The sequence below is a fragment of the Augochlora pura genome, chromosome 2 (assembly GCF_028453695.1).
Source record: "Augochlora pura isolate Apur16 chromosome 2, APUR_v2.2.1, whole genome shotgun sequence".
NCBI lineage: Eukaryota > Metazoa > Arthropoda > Insecta > Hymenoptera > Halictidae > Augochlora > Augochlora pura.
In genome coordinates this window covers 15,473,771-15,495,520 of record NC_135773.1, presented here as the reverse complement: position 1 = coordinate 15,495,520, position 21,750 = coordinate 15,473,771, and the positions used below count along the sequence as shown (strand labels likewise).

At 38.0% G+C, this 21,750-nt stretch overlaps 1 protein-coding gene and 1 pseudogene across 3 annotated transcripts in view; both read right to left on the bottom strand.

The window, feature by feature from the left end:
- Nucleotides 1-21,750, bottom strand: part of Mam (neurogenic protein mastermind) — a 429,033-nt gene that overhangs the window by 210,114 nt on the left and 197,169 nt on the right. Inside the window, exon 2 of one of the 3 annotated variants that reach the window (XM_078195843.1) lies at nt 13,544-13,582. The exons of the other annotated variants lie outside the window; for them this stretch is intronic. Coding sequence (XP_078051969.1) covers nt 13,544-13,582 — 39 coding nt within the window. The remainder of the gene's footprint in view (nt 1-13,543; nt 13,583-21,750) is intronic. 3 annotated transcript variants of the gene reach the window in all.
- Nucleotides 2,322-2,993, bottom strand: LOC144478220 (cytochrome b pseudogene; annotated as a pseudogene).

The window sequence follows — 21,750 nt, the reverse complement described above, 5'->3', positions numbered from 1 at the left end:
AGCTACTGTAAGCCAAGGGCCGCGAAACCCCGCCCACAAACTGTGTTTCGCATCAGGAATGTAAGGTGTTCCGTCTTTTATTTCCTCCTCTTACATCATCCATCTAGAAACATCATTCTCGAGAGAAATGCATAGTCAAGCACGAACGATTGTCTCTATGAGACACCGACAAGTCCCTGCAGAGTCAATGGCCACAAAGTCACGCCCACTAGAGTACACAATTTGAAGAGAGCGACACAGTGGTTTAACAAGCGAGTAGTCTCGCTTTTCTTCTCGATACCGCACATAAATATCGAGAAACCGTGAACTCTATCCGCAACTTGACAACACCTTCGATGCGCGAACGGCATAATGACCAGGGCCGTCCATAGAGCTCGCGTCGCCTCAATTATCAGCGGATACGGAAAACTCGTCCGCGAAGGGAGAGGTCATCGGGAACGGGCGCTGCCCGATGAATCGGTATACTAAACAGCTAAGCAGCCGAGACACAGCGAGAGACAGGCTCGCGCAGTCGGATCGTTTGTCCAGAAAATTGCCACTAGTGCAGCGTCCGTATTAATTGAAACGCGACACGCGGCCTCCACTATGCAAAGAATGTCCGCCGGACGACCATCAATTGCGCGGGTGATGTCGCTCACACGAATCGCCTTTATGATACCCGTGTCCGGACATTTAATTAGAAACGTTGCTCTCTTGGCCATCCGCCGCGGCGCGTCCCGTTGCGCGTCCACCCAGGCCCGACTGATCCTCCCGCAATATCTGCACGCGACATCCGAGTTGTTAATGCCGCGGCTCGTTTCGAAGATGGATATCGCCGCCGTTAGACTGGCGGAGTAAGGATCCGGCGATCCGATTCCGAGCCTCGATCATCCGGGCTCTGTTAGCTGCGCTTAGTATCTGCTAATTAATTGACGCGGACGTTCGACGGTTAACTAACGGGACGTTTTATGCGGACGTTGCTTTAAGGCCGCGTGTGCAATCCGCAAGACCGATTATGTTTGTTTGCGGCGCGCCACTTAGGTTGGCTATACTCATCTCGGCTAGACTATTTAGAGTTTGTTACGAATATTGCTCAAGGTTTCTCTGGCTTTTAGAAATGAACTCTTATCTTCCATATAATGTAAATTTTCAATGTGAGACCAGGGTAGGGTCAGAACAAATTTCAGTTTGCCGAGTCAGTCTTTCAGTGTCACTAACCAGAGAAATCAGCAAAGTTTTACGCGTATTTTATACGTAATAAACTAGGAATCGTTTGCAATGTTCTTGGTTGTAGAGTTGTTTTGGCATATTATGTGTATTTTTTCAGGCGCTAAAAGATGGAATAAAAAATGTAAGTTTTTCTGATAAAAAGTAGCGATGACTTCGAAGAAACTATAAAGACATAATCGGATAAAAAAATTTTTCTTTTATAGTATTCCATTCGACTTCGATACCATTGAAATTATAATTTAAATCTATTTTTTACCATTAACAATAAAGGAGATACTTAGGTGGCTTCCTTTAGCTGAGACACCCTGTATATTGATAACAGATGCAAGATCGGGATTAACAAATGAAACTCTATTGGACATTAAACTATAACTAAATAAAAATGTATTCGAACCAGCTTTTATGCGAATAATAATTCAAGAAAAAATTATTTGTCGTTCGAATAAGAATTCGAATAAGAATAACAATAAAAATTTATAAAATATGGTATCTTTTCATAGTTTATCGATTAATTTCTTCGAAGTTAATTTTTATAATTCATTTTCGCTTCTACTGCAGTGTAACTATATAATTCTTTGTTTTTTATTCAAACGAATTATTCGAACACAGATTGTTAAATTATTCGAGTAATTGTCGACTATTTTTGGTTCCATGTAATTCCATAAGTATGTATTTATACGGGCACATTCCGGATCCAATAAATCCAATTAACGAAGCACGCGGTCGTCGATGAGTTTTTAATTTTAATTGAATTTATTTGCTGCGTAAACGAGGCGGACCCTTCGTTGCAGAAAACGTAATTGAAACACGGTAACTGATTTTCGTAGATCATCGACACACAGTAACTGACTCCAGAAGAAGAAGTGAAATCTTAAAAGAAGTTTTGATATTTCTGGCATGGGGAAATTTCTACCAACGATAAAAAAACCTTGAAATCGACCTATAGATCCTTAAGAAATATCATTTAAATTTCTAAAGTCTTTATGCAACTTTTCATTTCTTAAAAACTGTGATCTACAGCTATTTATTTCACTTTATTTAACGTAATATAATGCAACATACTTGATCTCTTGCACTACGACACCTTTCATGTTGCTTGAATTTGAGCTACGTTAATTAGCATTTATTTGTCCTAATATTTTCCTTAATAAAACCAATATAAAAATAATAATTGATATAAATAAGGCAACTATCCCACCGAATTTGATTGAAACAATACATAAAATTTTATAAGCAAAGAGAAAATAATAGCTAAGATAAAATTATCGTGGTCGGAAAAAATATATGGATATTTTATGATAATAAAAATAAACAGTAGAATAATAAAAAATAATCGAAAGAGATCTTTAATTAAGAGATAAGGATTGAATGAGGTTAAAAAATATTTATTTAATGGTTCTAAAGGATTATTTGAATCAGATGGGTGAAGAAAAAAAAAGATGAATAATTACTAGAACTAAAATAATAAAGGTGAAAATAAAGTGTAAAGTATAGAATCGATTTAACGCAGCATTATTAATTGAAAATCCTCCTTAGATTCATTCTATCAATATAGAACCAACATATGGGATTGCAGATAATAAGTTTGTAATTACTGTGGCTCCTCAAAAAAGATATTTGTCCACATGGTAGAACATAACCTAAAAAAGCTGTATTTCATACATATGTTATTTAAATGAATGATAAGAAATTCCTCGACCAATATGAATGTATATAATTATAAAGAAGAAAGAGGTTCCGTTTATACGAATTAATCGAATAAGTTATTCAAAATTTACATTTTTAATTATGAATTAATCGAATAAGTCATCCAAAATTTTTATTTTTTTGTTCCTTGTATTGTCTTCATTTACTTCCGTTTCTAGGCTTTAATAATAGAAAAATTAAATTTGTTTTTTAATTTAGAAGAAATTAATAATATTCATATTTAGTAGTCTCACGTGGAATCTTCATCACAAGTCTGACTCGTTATTATAGCGCAAACATTATATCGTTATTATGTAGGGTTAACATGTGGAATGCATTTGTATGTTTCATATTGTTAAAAATATTTTGCAAACTGTATTCGCTTGCAATCCGATATGAATTCCATATCGGTGGATAGAAGAACAGAGGAAAGCCTGTTAAAATTGTGCTTAGTGGGAAAAACTCGCGAAGGTTGTAAAGAGGACACAGTAATTGGCTCCCTTAGGTCCGCAATGATACGCCGTTGATCAAGCGGTATCGACCTAAGTGAGATGTCGTCGTAATTATGGCTTCGGACAGGATAGGACATTTATAGAATAGTTATTAAAACCTCCCGATGCTCGATCCGCGAACGTCGGACGCGGATCGAACGCGTCGCGATGGAACGTTCCGCGACGCCTGCTCGCCGTTGTCGCATATTTTTAGGATAGACTATTTTCGAAAATGCACGGAAGAAGGGAGGTAGAGACTGCACTTGCGGGAAAGAACTGGGAGAAAGAATGAGACAGAGCCGAAGAGGAAGAGAAATAGAAAGAAAAAGAGTGAGAGAGAGTGAGAGAAGAGCAGAGAATACCGATCGTTTCTTGACTTTTTTCCTCGTCCCGTGGCATCTCCCGACTCGTATGCGCCCACAGTCACGGTAAAAGCAGCCAGCGCCGATAATATCCGCACAATGCACACACCGAAGAAAGGATTCCGCGGGAGGAACAAGCGGAGAGGCGAAGAGAAGGAGAGAGAGAAAGAAGAGAGGAGAGAGAGAGCCGGCGGCGCGAGGAAGACGCAGCCGGCCGAGGTCGATGCCGCCTTCTACTGATTTGCGAGATCACTCTCTCCTTCTAGCATTCTCGCCCCTCTCGGATAGAGAGAAAAACAGACCTCTCCCGAAGGGAAAGAGAGAGGATCGGGGAGGGGAGGAGCGGTAGCGTGCCGTCCTTCGCGATACGCCCCGAGAACCGACCGATTATTTGTCCCATTGCGTCCGTCGCGGCCCTATTTATCGCCGCAATTACTGTACCTGCGTGCTTTTACTGCGAATATATTTGCCGGCCGAAAAATCCGAAAATTATTCGCCGGGTCTACACGCGGAGGTGGAGGAGCGCGGTGGCCACGCCTACTCGAAACGCCACGCGCAAACCATTGTCTAACTGGCTGAGGTCATTTTCTTAAATCCCTTGTCGAACGAGATTTTCCGCGGTGTTTCTGTTAGGGTAATCGTCAATCGCTGCTGCGATAAGGCGGAAGCATAATCGACGACATTTTAGTTTATGTGTCGTCATGTATCTGGAGTATGTTCGACCCAGTTTTACTCGGAGACTAATGGTCTAAGTAAAAACATTTATTATCTTATTACAATTATGTTGAAGTATATGGAGCGTTTGTTTTGAAAGTCGTGTAAGGACACTTTTTTAAGAAATGAGATTAATTTGTGATTCATTTAGCGTGAACTTTTTATTTATAACTAGTTAATATTCAATAGTTGTTAATATTAATAGTTAATGGTTAGTATTCAATAATTGTTAATATTAAGAGTTAATAGTTAATATTCAATTATTATTAACACGTTGACGCCGGCGTGCACCACCGGTGGGTCACACGTGTCAGACCCATGGGCTGCGTAGTACATTTGTTTATTTTGCTTGCATTTCACAAAATAGATACTACAAAATAGGTTTATGTTATTTTATCTGAACATTATAAACAGATATTCAATAGTAAAAACATAGAAATTCAATATTATAAACTTAACATAATTATTTAATTTTTGTAAATTTCGGGCGCCGACTCACAGAGAAAATCGTGAATATCGGCGCCGGCGTCAACGTATTAATACTAATATTAATATTAATAATTGATAATCAGTGTACCTTGACGAATTACAAAAATTGTGTAGGCATCTATTTATATTTATGAATTGGCTAACCTTTAAGTTTCTCGAAACTACAAAATATGCACTTTCTAAATAAATGGTCCATATAATATTTTTATTGTGCTTGAAACAATCAATTGGCGAAATATTGACAAACAACTTCGTTATTGGATGTTGGATGTCCTTGATCATTTGCCGATGTAGCAAGATCAACATTTATCGTATTCGTTTATTATGCAACGTTTATGTTTGTTCCTGTAGTATACAACATTTATGTTGTTTACTTATTGTGTTCTTTTATTGTGCAATGTTGAGTGTGTTTATTAATTGTTCAACATTTCTTGTGTTTATTTATTGTACAATGTTTAATGCGTTCATTTATTGTACAATGTTTAATGCGTCCATTTATTGTAGAACGTGTATGGTGTTCACTTATTGTACAACAAAAAATAACTGAAGAATTGAATTTTGGATCGATTCGTAAAAAATAAATACTTTAATAATTGAACGGAAGAATATAAATCAGAAAAAGAAGCATTGTTTGCAAAAGAAACGGTAGGCTATATTATTAACAATGTTAATAATATCCATGATCTGTTACGAAAATCCACCGACATTTTATTCCTCGTCATTACGCGTATACTGATACCATGAATAGATTTTTATTTTTGGCTAACGCTTATGTTAGCTACATTAACCTTTCCGCTATTGTCATTAATAAATATCACCACTATTATGTTATGAAAGGCTAGAATGTTTAGCTAGTATATATTATGCATATCATGTATATTATAACCAAATAATTTTCATTTTCAATCTTACTATTATCATTTGATTATTATTTCTATTAGTATTAGGTCGTTCTGAGAGTTCGTCACAGATCTTTTCTATGAATTCAATGAAAAGAACTGTATGAAATATGAAAAACGCCTTTCTCATCAGCCAAATATACAGTTCATGTGAAAATAATTAATCAGGTTGTTCGGAAAGTTTGTTTCACATTTCACAAAGTTCCCTTAACGAATTCATATAAAAGATCCGAAACGAACTTACCGAACAACCTAGCACCATTAGTATTTATTATTATGTATATTTAAATTTTCTAGAAAAATTTCAAACCGGTACTCCATCACTGGAGAAACAATAATTATATGTGACTTTTCATAGAGTTTCTTCGTTGTATGTTCTTTATGGGTCAGAATTTTGGTGAAAGTGTTCGAAGAGATGCATCGAGTACCATGGTAGATCCGAAATGACGAGAAACAATTTTTCCAAGCCGCTGGCATCGGCTCGCGGTTAGGTATCCGCGCTAACGAGCGAACCGTTCCATAGAGTCTGCGCGAAAGACCCCTCAAGGATGACAAATTTCAATTACTCGCGCGTCGCGCGGCGCGGCTTGTTCCCCGCTCGGTATTCCGCGGCAACAGGCTCGCGGTGTCCCCCGATTTATCTCGGGGCGTGCGCGTAATCGCGCGATTCCAGCGAAACCTGTCGTCAGCGAATTCCATTCGCAAGACCGGACAAGTCAGCTAGCTCGCGCGACGCTCAAAAAAGCCACGCGCGCGACCATCGAGCACCGTTCTAACCTTACGAACCCTTCAAAAGAATCCTTTAACCAGCGACGACTTGGACGAAACCATAACCCTGTGACCTTTCAGAAAAAATTACACCGAAATGCACGATCTGCGGGGAACTTTCGATTCGCGATTCTCTGTCAGAGTTTGGCCCATTTAATTCCAATAATCAGTCATATTTTAATTGCAGAATTTTATGAAATAATATTTTAATCGGTATATTATTCAAATAACATTTTATTCTACATATTATTGAAATAATATTGTATTCGGCATATTGTTCGAATAACATTGTATTCGATATATTATTGAAGTAATATTGTATTCGATACATTATTCGAATTTAATTTTATATTTGAAGAATTTAACCACATCGTTCATCGAATTAATTTCCGTTCGAAGGATTTATTCGAATCGACTTTTGAATTAAGTTTTCTTCCAACAACCTCTTCAAATTGTCGTTCGAATAATTAATAATTCAAATCGTTGGTGGATTGCATTCGAATAAGTACTAGTTTAAGATAATTGTCCAAATGAATTCTTGTAATAGACTGATTTATCGGAATAAAAATTGTCTATTGTCCGTTATCAATTATTCTAATAGATTGTAAAAATGATTCGAGTAATTATTCATTATTTATTCAAATAATTCAATCGTATAGAGATTGTAAAATTTCTCAAATAACAGTGCGATAAGTTTCGGCTCTTATCACATGATTTTACAAGAGATTATTTATATGCATAAATTCAGGCTGTCTCGAGAAATTGTCATCTGGGGATCTCGAATTTAAAAATGATCTGAACGAGACCAGAACGCTCGGAACAATTGGAAGAATGATCGAAACGACCGTGCTCCAAAAATCGATCGAATAAGCGGTTTTCGAAGGTGACGATGGCAACGTCGCGCCTTATCAGCTGGCAGATAAGAGGTGAAAAAAATTAGGATCCCGAAGGCGAACGCGCGTAAGATCGAGCGCGAAGAACGGATTTATAGTCTGACGCATAGGATTGGTCGTGCCTCGATGCCGAGAAGCGAGACGCGACGCGACATTTATTTCGTAACTCTGTATTACCGGTTAATAATACTCGGGCCGGCCCCGTCCTTAGTAGCCGACGAGTTTCCCGTTAATTGGCAGGTACTCGCGCGTCGATGGCAATTTAACGACGGATTCGTCCGCCGATTAGGCGTGCCCCGTCTCCCGGTTAATTACACGGCTCGCGCGAATATTAATGAGAATCACTGCCGCGCCATGGAATGACATCCACTACCTACTTGTTTTCATTAGCGTCGCAGAAGTGTGGGTGAACCAACGACGCCGACTCCCGGCTGCGACGAACCTGTGTTTATAGAAACCAGCGCGGCTCCGTAAGCCGTAAGCAATCGCTCGGGATACGTGTATCGCGCGCATCCACGTAACCGAATCACAGCCGCGTCGCCCTCGCTAAACAGATCTGTTCCCAGTAGGCGAGATTCCGTGGAAATAGGCGACGAGTCTTGACCGTGAATGAGGCGCGGTTGGGATCGATATTCAGCCCCCCCTCCCCTCCCCTCCCCTTCTTTACTGGCAGCATCTTTTCTTTTTCTGATCGGAGATCGACTGCTCGATTAAAGCTCAACACCTCGATGATCGGTTTATTTTTTAACCTTCCAACTGTTCATCGAAAATTACTCGAATAAAGGATCGTTTGAAAAAATTCAAATGAAGAATTAATAAAATTTCATAATTATTCGATTATTTACTAATAATTAGTCGTTAAAATTCAAGAATTATACGAATTCAAGAATCATTCGAACAACGGATGAATGAATAACAAATTATACCAATAAAGAATAATTTAAATGAAGGATCATTCGAGTAAAAAATCATTCAAATAACGAATCATTCGTATACGGAATTAATCAAATAATCAGTCATTAATAACAACTTGAATTTGCGAATTATTTGAATAAGGGACCATTCGCGTAAAAAACAATTCAAATAGTGAATTATTCGAATTCAACAATCATTCGTACAAGAAATGCTTCGAATATTAAAGCTATTTCAATAAAGAATTATTCGAATTTGAGAATCATTTGAAGGAGAGATCATTCGCGTGAAAAATGATTCGTATAAAATGTTATTCCGATAAGGAATCATTCGAATAAGGTATCATTAAAATTCTAGAAATGCTCGGCTAAAGAATCATTCCAGAAAAAATCATTCATATGACGAATCATTTGAATAAGAAATATTCTAATTAATAAAGTTGAAGAATTATTCGAATTCAAGAATAATTCGAACAAAAAATGATTCGAATAAAACGTTATTTCAATAAGGAATCATTCAAATAGAGAATTATTCGAACAATGAATCATTAAAATTCTCGAAATACTCGACTAAAGAATCACTTGAAAAATAAATAAATAAAAAATCATTCGAGTAAAAAATGATTGAAATTATTCGAATCCAAGAATTATACAACTGAAGGATCCTTCTAATAAAGAATCACTCGAACAATGAATCATTCGAGTAAAGAATTATTCGAATGAATACAATAATTTACAATGAATAATCACTATTTAAATAAAATATTCGATTAAAAGGAATTCATTCGAACGATTATCCTAACCGAATATCGACTCGAAACGATCCGGGCGACGGCCACCTTTAACTTTTAGGCGTCCTCGCCGATTACGGGCAGCTGCGACTACTACTATAACAAAGCGAATATCGCGGCAGCGAAGCGAGCACGGACACCGTTCGACGGCAGCTTTCGAAGAGAGGACTCTTTTGAAAGCGACGATGAGTAGAAACCTATGACGAGGAGGAAAGAAGACGCGGTAGAACCGAGATGAAAGGAAACTCTCGCTCCGGGGAGTATAAGGAAGAAGGTGGTAGTCGAGCAACAGTGTTTACTCTCGAGGACGGCGGCGTCCCTGATCCCGAGAAACCAGGCCACGAATCTCTCTTTTCCTTTCGTCACGACGACGTTTTCCTTCGTGCACCGACTCCAGATATCCGGACCACGAGGATTCGTAATTGATCGCCGGCTATCCGCGTCGGCTTATCGTTATCGAGAGCCGCGCCTTCGTCCGCTTCGCATTTTCGTGGAACGAGTCACCGGCTCTGCCCGAGACTCGGAGGATCGTGTTTATTATTGGTACCGGCGCGCACCGCGGCCGACCGATCGACAAATTAATAAAAACAAAGAAATGTTTAAACAATCATATCTAGCAGGAAAATGTTGAAAAAGTTGAGAATAAGATTAATTTCGTGCAAGTTCATCGAGCAAATAGTACGTTGGTTCGCAACGTACATTATTTACATTGTCTTAGGAACAAAAGGTCGCTTCACGAATTAACCTTTAACACGTTCGTCGACGCGTCACCCATATCTGGGTGACAGGTATGCTTCTGTGGGAGCTCCGTCACCCAAATATGGGTAGCGTAACTCTTCTTATTCAAGATTTTATATATTTAATTTATGAAAATCCCATTTGTAGCACAGGAATTTAATGGAATAAGCTCCGGCAAATGTAACATATACAAAATAAGAATATTAAGAATTCATACACTATTATATTTCTTATAGATTAATTGATATTTAATGTATAAAATATAACGTTATCCTATGCATCCTAACTACCGAATTTGGGCCTGGTAAGAAATTCAAGTGATTTGCGCTGGGCGACGAACGTGTTAAAGAAAATGATGGCCGGGCGTTACACAATTGTAATTAATTTTTAGAAATTTTTTAACATTTGTATGCAATATAATAGTCTCGAAATAAAATAATTAAAATTGATTTATTTCTCCACGCTTTCAATAAAATTTAAGAAAAGTTACTTGAAATCCTGGGATTTTTATTGCCACATATTTATCGGACTGTATATTTTCATATCATAAAAACCTTTTCTCAAAAAGTACCTAATTATTTAACAAAATACGTAATTATATCGAAGTCATATGGTTATACGTAACCATAACCGATATCGAAGTCATACATGCGAAGCGATCGTTTTCAGACACTAACGCAAAAATCTAACAATAATTTACGTTACTGATAATCTGCATAAAAGCTTTTATCTAATGAAAAGTAGGGATAACAAGAATTTTCTTCGTGGAGACCTACAATTTTTGTATGCAGATCGAGGCACTTTGTATTTCCTTGAACAAATTATTGAATCATTGTGGTCGGTAATTGATTAGCTTAGAGGTTATGATAATTGTCCCGGACGGTCATATAAACGAGCCACTGTGCCGCGAACAAACAACGACCGCGGTCCGGTTACAATCACAAGCCAAGGCACCCCCGAAGAACAATTTCCCGAGCTTTTCGCCGGTCGATACGCGACTGGATCGAGAATTCTGCGAGCCCCGGTTGCACTTTAATTGCATCGAGCATTGTTCCCGGCAACCAGCGCTCTCGCTTCATTGAAAAATTGCCGCGCATTATTGCGGCGCGTATATTGTTGCGAAGCGGTTCGCACGAGGAACGGTTCGCGCTAAGCAAACCCGGCTCGCTTTTAGTCGAACATTGATTCGTTTTATTTCCGCGCGATGGAGGAAAGTTCGAGAGAGGATCTTGCCGGTGACGGATGTGGAGCAGAATTCTGTGTGATCGCGGACAACTATTTTCTTGGCCATCATCGGCCGAAATCGATTCTCGAATTTTCTACTATATAAATTGTAGGCTTTTTTCGAGTATGGAAGGCAAAATGGTCGAGAGTGAGCGTCGTAAAATGCGGAACGAATGAGACAGATGTTTACAGAGCGTTTGGGCAGCTTCGAGTGACCTGAGATCATTGCTTAGGTTCCTCGAAGTCCTGCGTGGCCGAAGAATGGAGCGTGAGTGAGGGAGAGGGAAATCAAGAAAGAAAGAGCACGAATGAGACAGAGTGAGAGAGAGTGTCTGTATGCAAGAGAGAGAAAATGGTAAGATAATGTAGTATCGTATGTAAGGCGAGCGTTAAAATAAAGTATAATGTAACTTTTAAGACGTAATATATAAAGATCAAGAGACGCGACGTCAAAGAGAACGAGCGGTGTGGTTCGTCGTTGCGATGACAACATTTTGTCAATGGAAATCGGGTGACAGTTTTCGTCTTTTGTAAAAGCGATCAGAGTTGTTCTAAAATTCGAAGAACAAAGAAGTTTGAGAGCTTTCGAGTAGTCGTGTTCCCAGTTCGCGGAATTTTCTGTTAATAATTTCATAGTCTATAGTTTTCTAATTTAAATAAACTTATTAATTTATTCAATTTATTTAATATGTATCGTTGTGTAGTCGCTGTCGATGGCGTTATTGCTACCGTAGTTGTCACCGTTGTTGCTATTCTATTCATTAGCTGTTATAAGTAGTAGGAAGCCGCTGTACGGTATTAATATACTATTGCTGTTATTGTTATCCTACGTGGTCTGTGTTGGTTTTGTATTACCATAGAGTTTCGTGGGATTTTTAAATGATAAATGCTACAATATTTTCTACTATAACTTTATGAAATCTTTAACCCCTTGCCATATTTTCATGAGTTAGACTTGTGGTGGAAATTTATAGTAACAAGTTGTAACGTATGAATGTTGTTTCGTTCCTTTAAGTCGAAATCAAATTCTATTCTTCTGTCATCGATATTCACTTCTTCTTCTTAGAAATTATTGCGATCGAAAAATATCTAATTATTGTAATTGTAAAGAAAATGGTACCGCAAGGGTTTAATAAATGAAATTTACATTCGCATTAGGTTTAATCAAAAAGCATACGAATCTGGCTGTTACGAAAATCTCTGTCTCTAATTCTGACTGAATCGATTTCGTTTCACTTATAGTCTTAACGGTTTTCTTAAAACTATTTATTATATATGCTTGTTATAGTGAAACACAATCAATCAGAACAGTCTTTGTACGCAGCTTAATTCGATGGCCTTGTATACGATGCTGTCGAATAAATATTCAATTGAATACAAATAAATCTTCGGACGAATAAAAATTTATCCGAATAAGATTTTATTCGATTAAGTATACATTCGATTAAGATTTTATTCGATTAAGTATACATTCGACTAAGATTTTATTCGATTAAGTATACATTCGACTAAGATTCCTTTCGGGGAAGAATTGATTCATACAAGAATTCGTAAGAAAAATAATCGATTTGAATAAAAATGATAGAATATAAAGTATTTTTTCATAGTTTATCGATTTATCTCATCCATGTTACTTTCTCGAATTATCGAATAAGAAATTATTCGACTGAAGAATTATACTCATAAAGAATTCTTCCAATAAAAAAAATGCCTCGAATAAATAGTTCTTCGAATTATTCAAATATTAAAATGATTCGAATTACGCAAATAAAAAAATGATGCGAATTATTCGAACACAAAAATAAATTGAATACAAAATTCTCCGATTACTCGAATAAAAAATGATTCGAACAAAAAATTCTTCGAATTATTCGAATGAAGACTATGACTAAAAAATAATGAATTATTCGAATAGAATATTAGACTAAAAGGAATTCATTCGGATAGTCATCTTAAAAATTTAGAAACAAAATGTTAAAATTTTTGTTGAAAATGGAGCAATTTTTCTAGATCGAATCAAACAATTCCAGTCTTTCGCGCTGATCTATGCAACGTCTCAAAACTTGACAGAGACTGTTCTGATTAACCATTAGAATGACTCATTTAACCCTTTAAGCGAGAAGCGCGAGTAACACAAGCATTTGCAACGTTCCTCAAAATAACATTCGTCAATAATTGCGAACGATTCTACTGTACCGATTTCTTTACTTTCTAATAAACAACACAATTATTACGTAAATGTAACTTATACTTTTCTGATTATAGAACAATTTCGCGAACAATTTAATAACAGAAAAAGATTCTCGAATATCGCCGATCGCTTAAGGAGTTAAACGAGTGCGATTTTACTGAAAAAAAATCGACTTGCCTGGTATTTGGGTAGATTCGTTGGCCGATGGACACTTACCTGAAACAAACAGAAAATCTTGGTCAGTTATAATTAAAGATCGTTCAATATGTTTTCGTTTCGGAGCAGAGAAACCAAATTTTGTTTCGTTAAATTTCAATGAATAGATTGAATACAAAAATCAATGTAGCAAATTGTTTCTTATTTTTCTCCTGATATGACTTAATCGTAAAGACATGCGATGATTTATTTTGTCTTTACATCGTTATTGTTTTTACCGTGTCGGTATGATCAATGCAACTCCGTTTGTTGCTGCTTGAACCGTGTACACATTTATACCGTACGTACTGTCCCTTATTCGGGCGGAGCCGATCTGTTCCGCGCCGGGATTTCGGTTTTGACGGAGTACAGCATCCACGCGTGTACATGTGCAGTTGATAGATCCGTGTATGAACCCGTGTACTTCTTAGTACACAGATACCCGAGTGTTTACGAAATACACGTACATATATTATACGGATACTTGTAATACATATATGTACACGCGTGATCAATGTATCCGTGTTTTAGTTCGTTCATAATGTGAGAACTTTAGTTCTTTTCGTATAAAAACAGTAACAAATTTCGTAAAAAATTATCAATTGATTAAAACTATTTCGAAATAATTCGCAAATTCTGATTCTAAGTCTGTTAATTTTTACACCTGCGCTGTGATCAATCTCAAGATGCAAGTCTAATTCATTAAGTACGGTATAGCTACAAAAAGCGTAATGAGTATTTATTTAATTTTTATTTTATATAATTAACCAGCGTATTTTGTTGCAAATCTAAAAATTCGACGATCGCTTCGATACGACGTAAATATGAACTACAAAACTAAATTGTTGCAAGTTGTGGTTCTTAAAAGTATTTGGACACTAGTATAACTTTGACTTCTACGCGGTATAATTAAATAATCTACGTAATTGGAGAAATATAAAAATAGGAAATATATAGTTAAGTTCAAAAGTTATGAAAATAAAATATACTTTTATTTGCATTTTTATTTACTATAACACCTTTCACTGTTTTCCAACATGGAATTTGATACTCTAAGTAACATAGTAAGCCAAATATCGACAATTGTTTAAAAAAAATCAAGCGCGAAAATGTGTAGTATATAGTAAACATAAAATTCGACCAGAAAGTAGATACGAATGCAAAGAATGCGACGTAGGCTTATACATTGATCCATGTTTTAGAATATATCACGAACAATCTAACTCATTAAATTGTTTCTTTCATCTTTTTATTAACTTTATTCGTTTATTATCATTGCGTTAAAATTGTCAACTGAATTTCTTCCTTATTACCGATTTTCGATTTTTTTCTTATATTTAACCTCTTAGGCATGGCTGAATTTTGCGCGAATGAATTTTTTCATAACTGAATTATCATTTTCCTTCATATGTCCTTTTCTTAGTATAACTATATATATATATACTGTAATTTTAATCGTTTACTTTAATAACTAATATACAATTAAGTAATATAATTAATATACAATTGAGTACAGCATGAAACATCCGCGAAAGCCACTATAATAGCACATCGTGCTAAGTGGTTAATTACCACCTATCATCATTGAGGGAATGACTTACGATTTAAGTTAAGTGAATTAAAGTAGTTTAAAAAGATGTGAAACAATAGAGTGAATAGAAAAATGGGTATTTTAATTTATTTGCAATTTTTGGTCACTACAATTTTGATCACTAGTCTGTGACGACCAGTCGCAGTGACTGAAATGTGATGACCGATAATAATAGATTCCTGCGAGACCGCGCCGCGCACAAAAGATTATAATATACTGTAAATGTCTTTTTCCTTTCAATATACATATATATATGGCATAGAAGTAAAAGTTCCACAAGCGTCCGAATACTTTTGGAAGTCACTGTATCTCGACAAGCTAGCGGCCTCTATCGATTCGTAACCGGTGAATCTCACGATACGGAAGCATAGAGCACCGGCCGAGGATCGTTTCTTCGATTTATTGACGGCGAAAGGATGAATCCACGGGGTGGCTGCCGCGTAAACGGGCAGGAGGGCGACGCTTGCATAAAGTGGTGGAAAATTCGGGTTGAAACCTGTGAAAGCGGGGAAAGAAGATCAATAAAGTGGTATGCCACACTGTCGGTGCCGGTGGTGTGCTGTTGTAGTAGCGGGTGGCTGGCTGGTGTGTATTATTAAGCGGAGGTGTGGAGCCCGGCGAGGTGGAGGCGGTGAAAGAGGAGGAGGAGGAGGAGGAGGAGGCGGCGGTGGAGCAGGAGGAGCACCGGCAGGCAACCGGAGGGACGCGGCAGAGACGAGGGTGAAGATAAAGGGGGACGGATGGAGTGACGATAGATGAGAGAGGCGAGCGACGCGACGGAATGGGGGATGAACGGAGATGAAGCGCGACGGAAGGGGGTGCGAGCGAGACGCCGGACTCTCTCTCTCTCTCTCTCTCTCTCTCTCTCTCTCTCTCTCTCTGTGTTCCTCTCTCTTCTTCTCTCGGTCGACAAAGCGCGAGAGCGAGAACGAAAGAGAGAGAGAGAGAGAGAGAGAGAGCAAGAGAGAAGTCGAAGGAGACCACGGAACGAGGGAGAAGGGACGCCGGGGATGGAGAGAGGCTCGAAAGAGGGCGAGCAGAAAATATGGAACAAGCGTAATAAAAACTCGCGGAGGAAGATGCCTCGGTTAGGCGTCCCGAGGAGCCGCCTTCTCGCGCTTCCACGGATATTAACCCTTAGCATACCAACGCGAAACCATCGGCATCCTCCAGCCTTCGCGTAGCTTTTCGATCTCTTCGCCAAGTCATTCTCACGGTGACACGGTTTTCTATCCTGGCCTAAACAGTCCTTTCTCGCGCCATCGATTAACCTTTTATGCTTCGATTCTTTATAAAGTAAAAGTACCCTTTCATGAAACACTGACCAATTATAATAATAATAATGTATTCATTTATACGGCCAGAAAAACTCTTCGTTACAAGTAATAACTAGACCGCGGATCGTTATACAAAATCAAAGTTGTCTATATGAATCGTACAAAACAAGAGTTAAAAACGATGCATTTCTCCTTGTATTATCTGTAATACATTCAAAATGGTGTGACAAAATTTTCATGTTCTATTGATGTCATCAGTGTTAATTTTTGTTATATCAGTTCATTTTTGTTATAAATGCATAAGGTATAGGGTCTAGTAAGAACAGGCGGAGAGATTATATATACATATATATATATATATATAAAAATTATATAAGTACAAACAAAGAGAGAAAGGGAAAAAAGCATAGAAAAGAGAAAGAACAAATATCGAAATAAATTGAAATATATGACGACGACTTCTCGAACAAGCAACACAAACGATACAATAAAAAGTAGATGGAAAATAGTAGTAATAATATAATAGATAACACAATTTTTGTTTTTGAACAGGGAAGCCCAAAAAAAATTCTATTCTCCTCTCATCGACATTTGCTTTAAGAAATTATATTAAATATTAAAAAATTATTGCGATCGAAAAGCTTCTAATCATCGTAATTGTAAAAGAAATGGCTCGGCAACGGGTTAAGGTGTAATATTTGATTGGAAGGACGTGTGTGACGCGAGAGTATGAGAGTTGGTATGATTATGTGTGCAGCGTGTGGATAGAAAGAAAGTGGGAAGTAGATAGAAGAGCACTGCGTGAAGAGAATCGTGAGAGAAACGGCATAAGAGTGACATGGAGAGAGGGAGAGAGAGAGAGAGAGAGAGAGAGGGAGAGAGAGAGAGGGAGAGAGAGATGGAATAAAAGGCAACGAATAAGTGAATAACACGAACATTTATTACGTTATTATAAAATATAATCTTTACTAAAAAGTGCTGAATAATTATTAATTGCTCTTTAAAAACTCACTATATCTTCTTTAACTATATCTTCTTGGATTTATTTCTATTATTTGAAGCAGAAGCTTGAAAATAGCTTGCACTAAGACTTGTAACAGTATTTAACGTTATTGCGTTTTTCAGAACTTCGTCATCCACAAATTAACTCTTTTGGCTCGCATCATTTCTCCTTCTAACTGCACATTTGCCGAATCATTTTTTACGGTACAAGTAACACCGAAACCGTATAAAATACAAAACGAAACGTAAGAGAACATTTCATAGAAATCAAGATGCGCTGCAGAAGGAAATTATAGCAAGGAGAAGATTTTTATAAAAATTGGCCAATTTCAACTGACGACAGTTCAGCGAAAGTAGAAGACTTTTACTTGAAATTAAAGCTCGAAGCTTCTACTTTAAGATCGTTTTTCTCGATTTTAAGTTCTATGCAACCTCGCCGGTGTAACTATTGAAATGTTAGGTTACACGTCATATTGAAAATTGTCAAATTTGACAAAATATACAAACTTTATAAAATCTTTTTCAAGAATGCTGTTGGCAGCCGAATGAATTTTTCAAGTTGGTCAACCTTTCTGCAACAGTTTCTTATGTATACAAGTTTCTCCAGCAGCGTAGTCCCATCATTCGCTTATATTTTCTCGCTTTCGAGTAAAAACGACTATCGCGTCATTCTAGCTCAAGGGGCCAAGTAAAATTACTTAGACTTCGTCATATACTTTTTACATTAACTCCGGAATATACTCGGCCCTCGGAAGAATCCCGAAAGAAGTTATTCGAGTGTATTAGCTGAAGGGATTTACCGATCGCCGATCGAAATTTCTGTCATCCTAGACTTCATTGTATTCTCGTCCGCCGAGATTAACGGAGAAGTTTTCACCTCGCCCAAAGATTTGCCGCTGTAGCTGTTATCGCTATAATTTGTCGCGGAAGTTTCTTAGCACCGTAAGACCCTCGATCGTGATTGCTATGACCGATGAGCTGGCGAGTTCGGGCTCGCCGAGGCGACTTAGTGGAGCAGGAAGACGAAAACCCGAGCTCGCTGCAACCAGCCTCGGCACCGCGGCACGGTCTAGTTAGCAACGCAGTTTTCTGCATGGTTTATACGTGGAATGGACGATGCAACGGGAAGAGGCAAATTAGAAATTTGTTCTACATACTTACGCCGCTGTAAAAGCACACCGCCGCGCGCCTATCGCGACCTCTCGCTGTCGATCTACTCGATATTTTAACTATCGATGCTTTAGCGGACGAATCGTCATCGGCAACTTCCGACACAGGGAAGTGGAGCCAGTTATGTACTATAGGCTAGCTAACTACCGTGCATTTTCTTTATTTTCTGCTGTAATTAAATTTTGTACTTGTCATATAAGGCGTATCCAATTTTATTTAAATTCAATTGATTATTTATTTGTTAAAATTAAACGTGTAAAGGAGGGAAGTTCTTAAGGTGCCTTAAAAATTACTTTCATTTTTTTTTTATTAGAAGGACCTGTTCTTTGATGTCAAATTCTTATTTTTCAATTCCGAAAAATATTGGGAAAGACGTGTCCAATTGCAAAGACGTGATCTTTTTTTTTCAATTTTTATTTTACAATTTCAAAGACGTGCTCTTGTATTGCAATTATTATTTTCCAATTCGAAAGACGTGTTCTCTTATTTCAATACCTATTTTTCAACTACAAATTCGTATTTTTTTCATTTCAATTCCATAGACATGTTCTCTTGCGTCAGGACAACATCCAAGTCGAAAACCGTCGAAAGACACATTCGAAACGTTCTTCTTAACTTTACAGCAGAACTCAAACACAGAAACCTCCTTCTTTACTTTAATCTAGTACTGTATACTTAAACCAAAAGGATCTTTGGACCAAGTTCAAAAATTCAGGATGCGTGTTCGAAGAGAAACAGTAGAAAACTCTGTTACGATGTAGGACGCGTGTCAAAGGAAGATTTATAAAATTTAAGACGAGAGTTGAGCAAGAGATGAGCAGATCAATGATTAACGACTACAAGTAATTGATTATTGTAACTATTCTATAATAATTGATCACCAAGTACATAATTCGGGAAGAAATAATCTAATTAACGATTAGAACTCGTTACATATTGTAACCAATTTATGACAATTGCTCGGAAAGTAATTTAACAAAAAACAATCCAACGATTACAATCCATTAGTTACTATAACAAATTTACAAGAATTTGTCAAAAGATTATTATTCTTAGTAACTATCATAACAAATTTGTAAAAGCTGGTCAAAAAATAATCTGTTGAACGATTCACGATTAGAACTCGTTCGTTATTTTAAATTACTATAAATCCGTTACAATAACCAACGGCTTTATAATAAAAAAAAAGAAGACTACCTAAATCAGATCAGTTTTTTTCCGAAGTCCGTTCGCGAGAGAAGTGACAGGAGCCGATCGATAAAACGAACTCGTCGAAGGCTTATCGGATCGAATCGGTAAAACGAGCGAGTTCGCCGATCGGTTTCTCCGGGTTGGTATTTGCGAAAGGGCGACATCAGAATCGAATCGTAGCTGGCCAACGAGAAACGGGTTAATTACGAGCGATTCACGCTCGGGGCTGGCCGTAAACGATGAAAACCGCCGGCCTACGAATGCAATAACCTCGTGGCGGACTGATCAAAGCGTGGAACGAAACGAAGGCGACCGGCCGCGGCTCGCGTCCGATACTCGGGATCTCTCCTTTAAGCCTGATTCATACTCCGCGATTCTCGCTATTAAAGTCGCGTTTTCCCGAGACCGGACCCGGTGCAGTCCGGGGGTAACGCACCCCCGCCGCCTGGCCCCCGAATCGATTGCGTTGATTGCGATTCTGTTACAGGGGCCGGTAATTCGAATCCGATAAATGAAAAAGAAAGGAGAACGGAGACGGTGCCAGTAGTCGCCGTTCCTCTGACCTCTTGACACGCAACGCTCGCTTTCGACCTGGCAACTTCATTAACCAACCGGCTCCCTTTCAGACAATCGATTGCTTTTTATTGTGCTCCTCGGCGGCCGAGCGTCTTCGCCATGTTTTCGTTCAACTTTTCCGCTGGGATTCCCTCGGCCGCGAACTCCGTATCAAATCTCTCGGATTTCTGATTATTTTTCGTAAGTTCAGAGGTTTCTTTCGAATTCGTGTTGTTTATTAATAGACCGGTTCTACGCACCGATGAGAAACATAGGTTGAATAGTAGAAGAGAAACGTAAGGGAAACTGTAGGAGGATATTAATGAAAGGAACTGGCGTTATGTGGACCTTGCAGTCGATGCAGGCAAATTTCATGTCGTAGGCAGATTCGTTAAAAATTCTGTAAAAAAATGGCTATAAATATAAAGTAAATAATACAGTTAAAATCAAGAAAATAATAAAAACAGAATAAGTAATGAGAATAGAGCAATCATGTAGAGTAAATAATAAAACGAGAATAAATAATACAAATAGAATAAGTAATGAAAATAGAGTAAATAGTAAAACCAATATTTGAAGAATTTGGAGATAGTCTTGCATCATGTTCGACATGTTGCAATTGTTGATAAGAGAAACAAGTATGCATTTATCATGGAGTCGATGCAGGAACTTTTATTTCACAAAAAGATACATTTATTGTTCGTTAAAACTGATCACTAGACTCTTTGTGCAAAGTTAGTAAGAAACAGAAATTGAATAAAAATAAATCATCCCTTCTAATAATTCTGACAACTTGGAAATTCAATTACGGTACTACCAAATTCTTCTCATATTTATACAATCTTATATTTCGACTACTTGCTCTTCCTACGAACGCATAAAATCGCAAATCTACCGCGACTGCCAAGAATGGAAACTGCAGGGAGCAGGAGCGCGAACGATAAACATCGGGCTGAAAAGAAAAACCGTTTATTTACGAACACCGATTGGAACGATCCGAGCCGATCAGAGATCGAAGATCGAGAAGCGCCGAACTCGTCGCGACAGCGTTGCAGGGTCGCGGTTATGGTCGTAGCGGGATTAATTCGAGTATTCTCGATCGACGAATAAACCCTCTCGTCGGGGCATTTTTCACCGCGCGGACGCGGCGCGCTCGTTGCGACGGATCACCAGGGAAATCGGAGATCGAGATGTAAATCGGGAAACTGATGATCGACCGGAGGAAACGAATAGGTTTTCGGGGAAACGCGCGATCGACGCCGATGGCGTGCGAGGCCGGGTGTAGTCGTACAGCGAAAACCGTTGACGAAAAGTGCCGGCGAAAAGCGTCGACGAAAAGCGTCGGCGGAAAGCTTGCGCGGAAAATATTCGCTGCAGGTGCTGTCGCGCGAAGTGTCGATCTC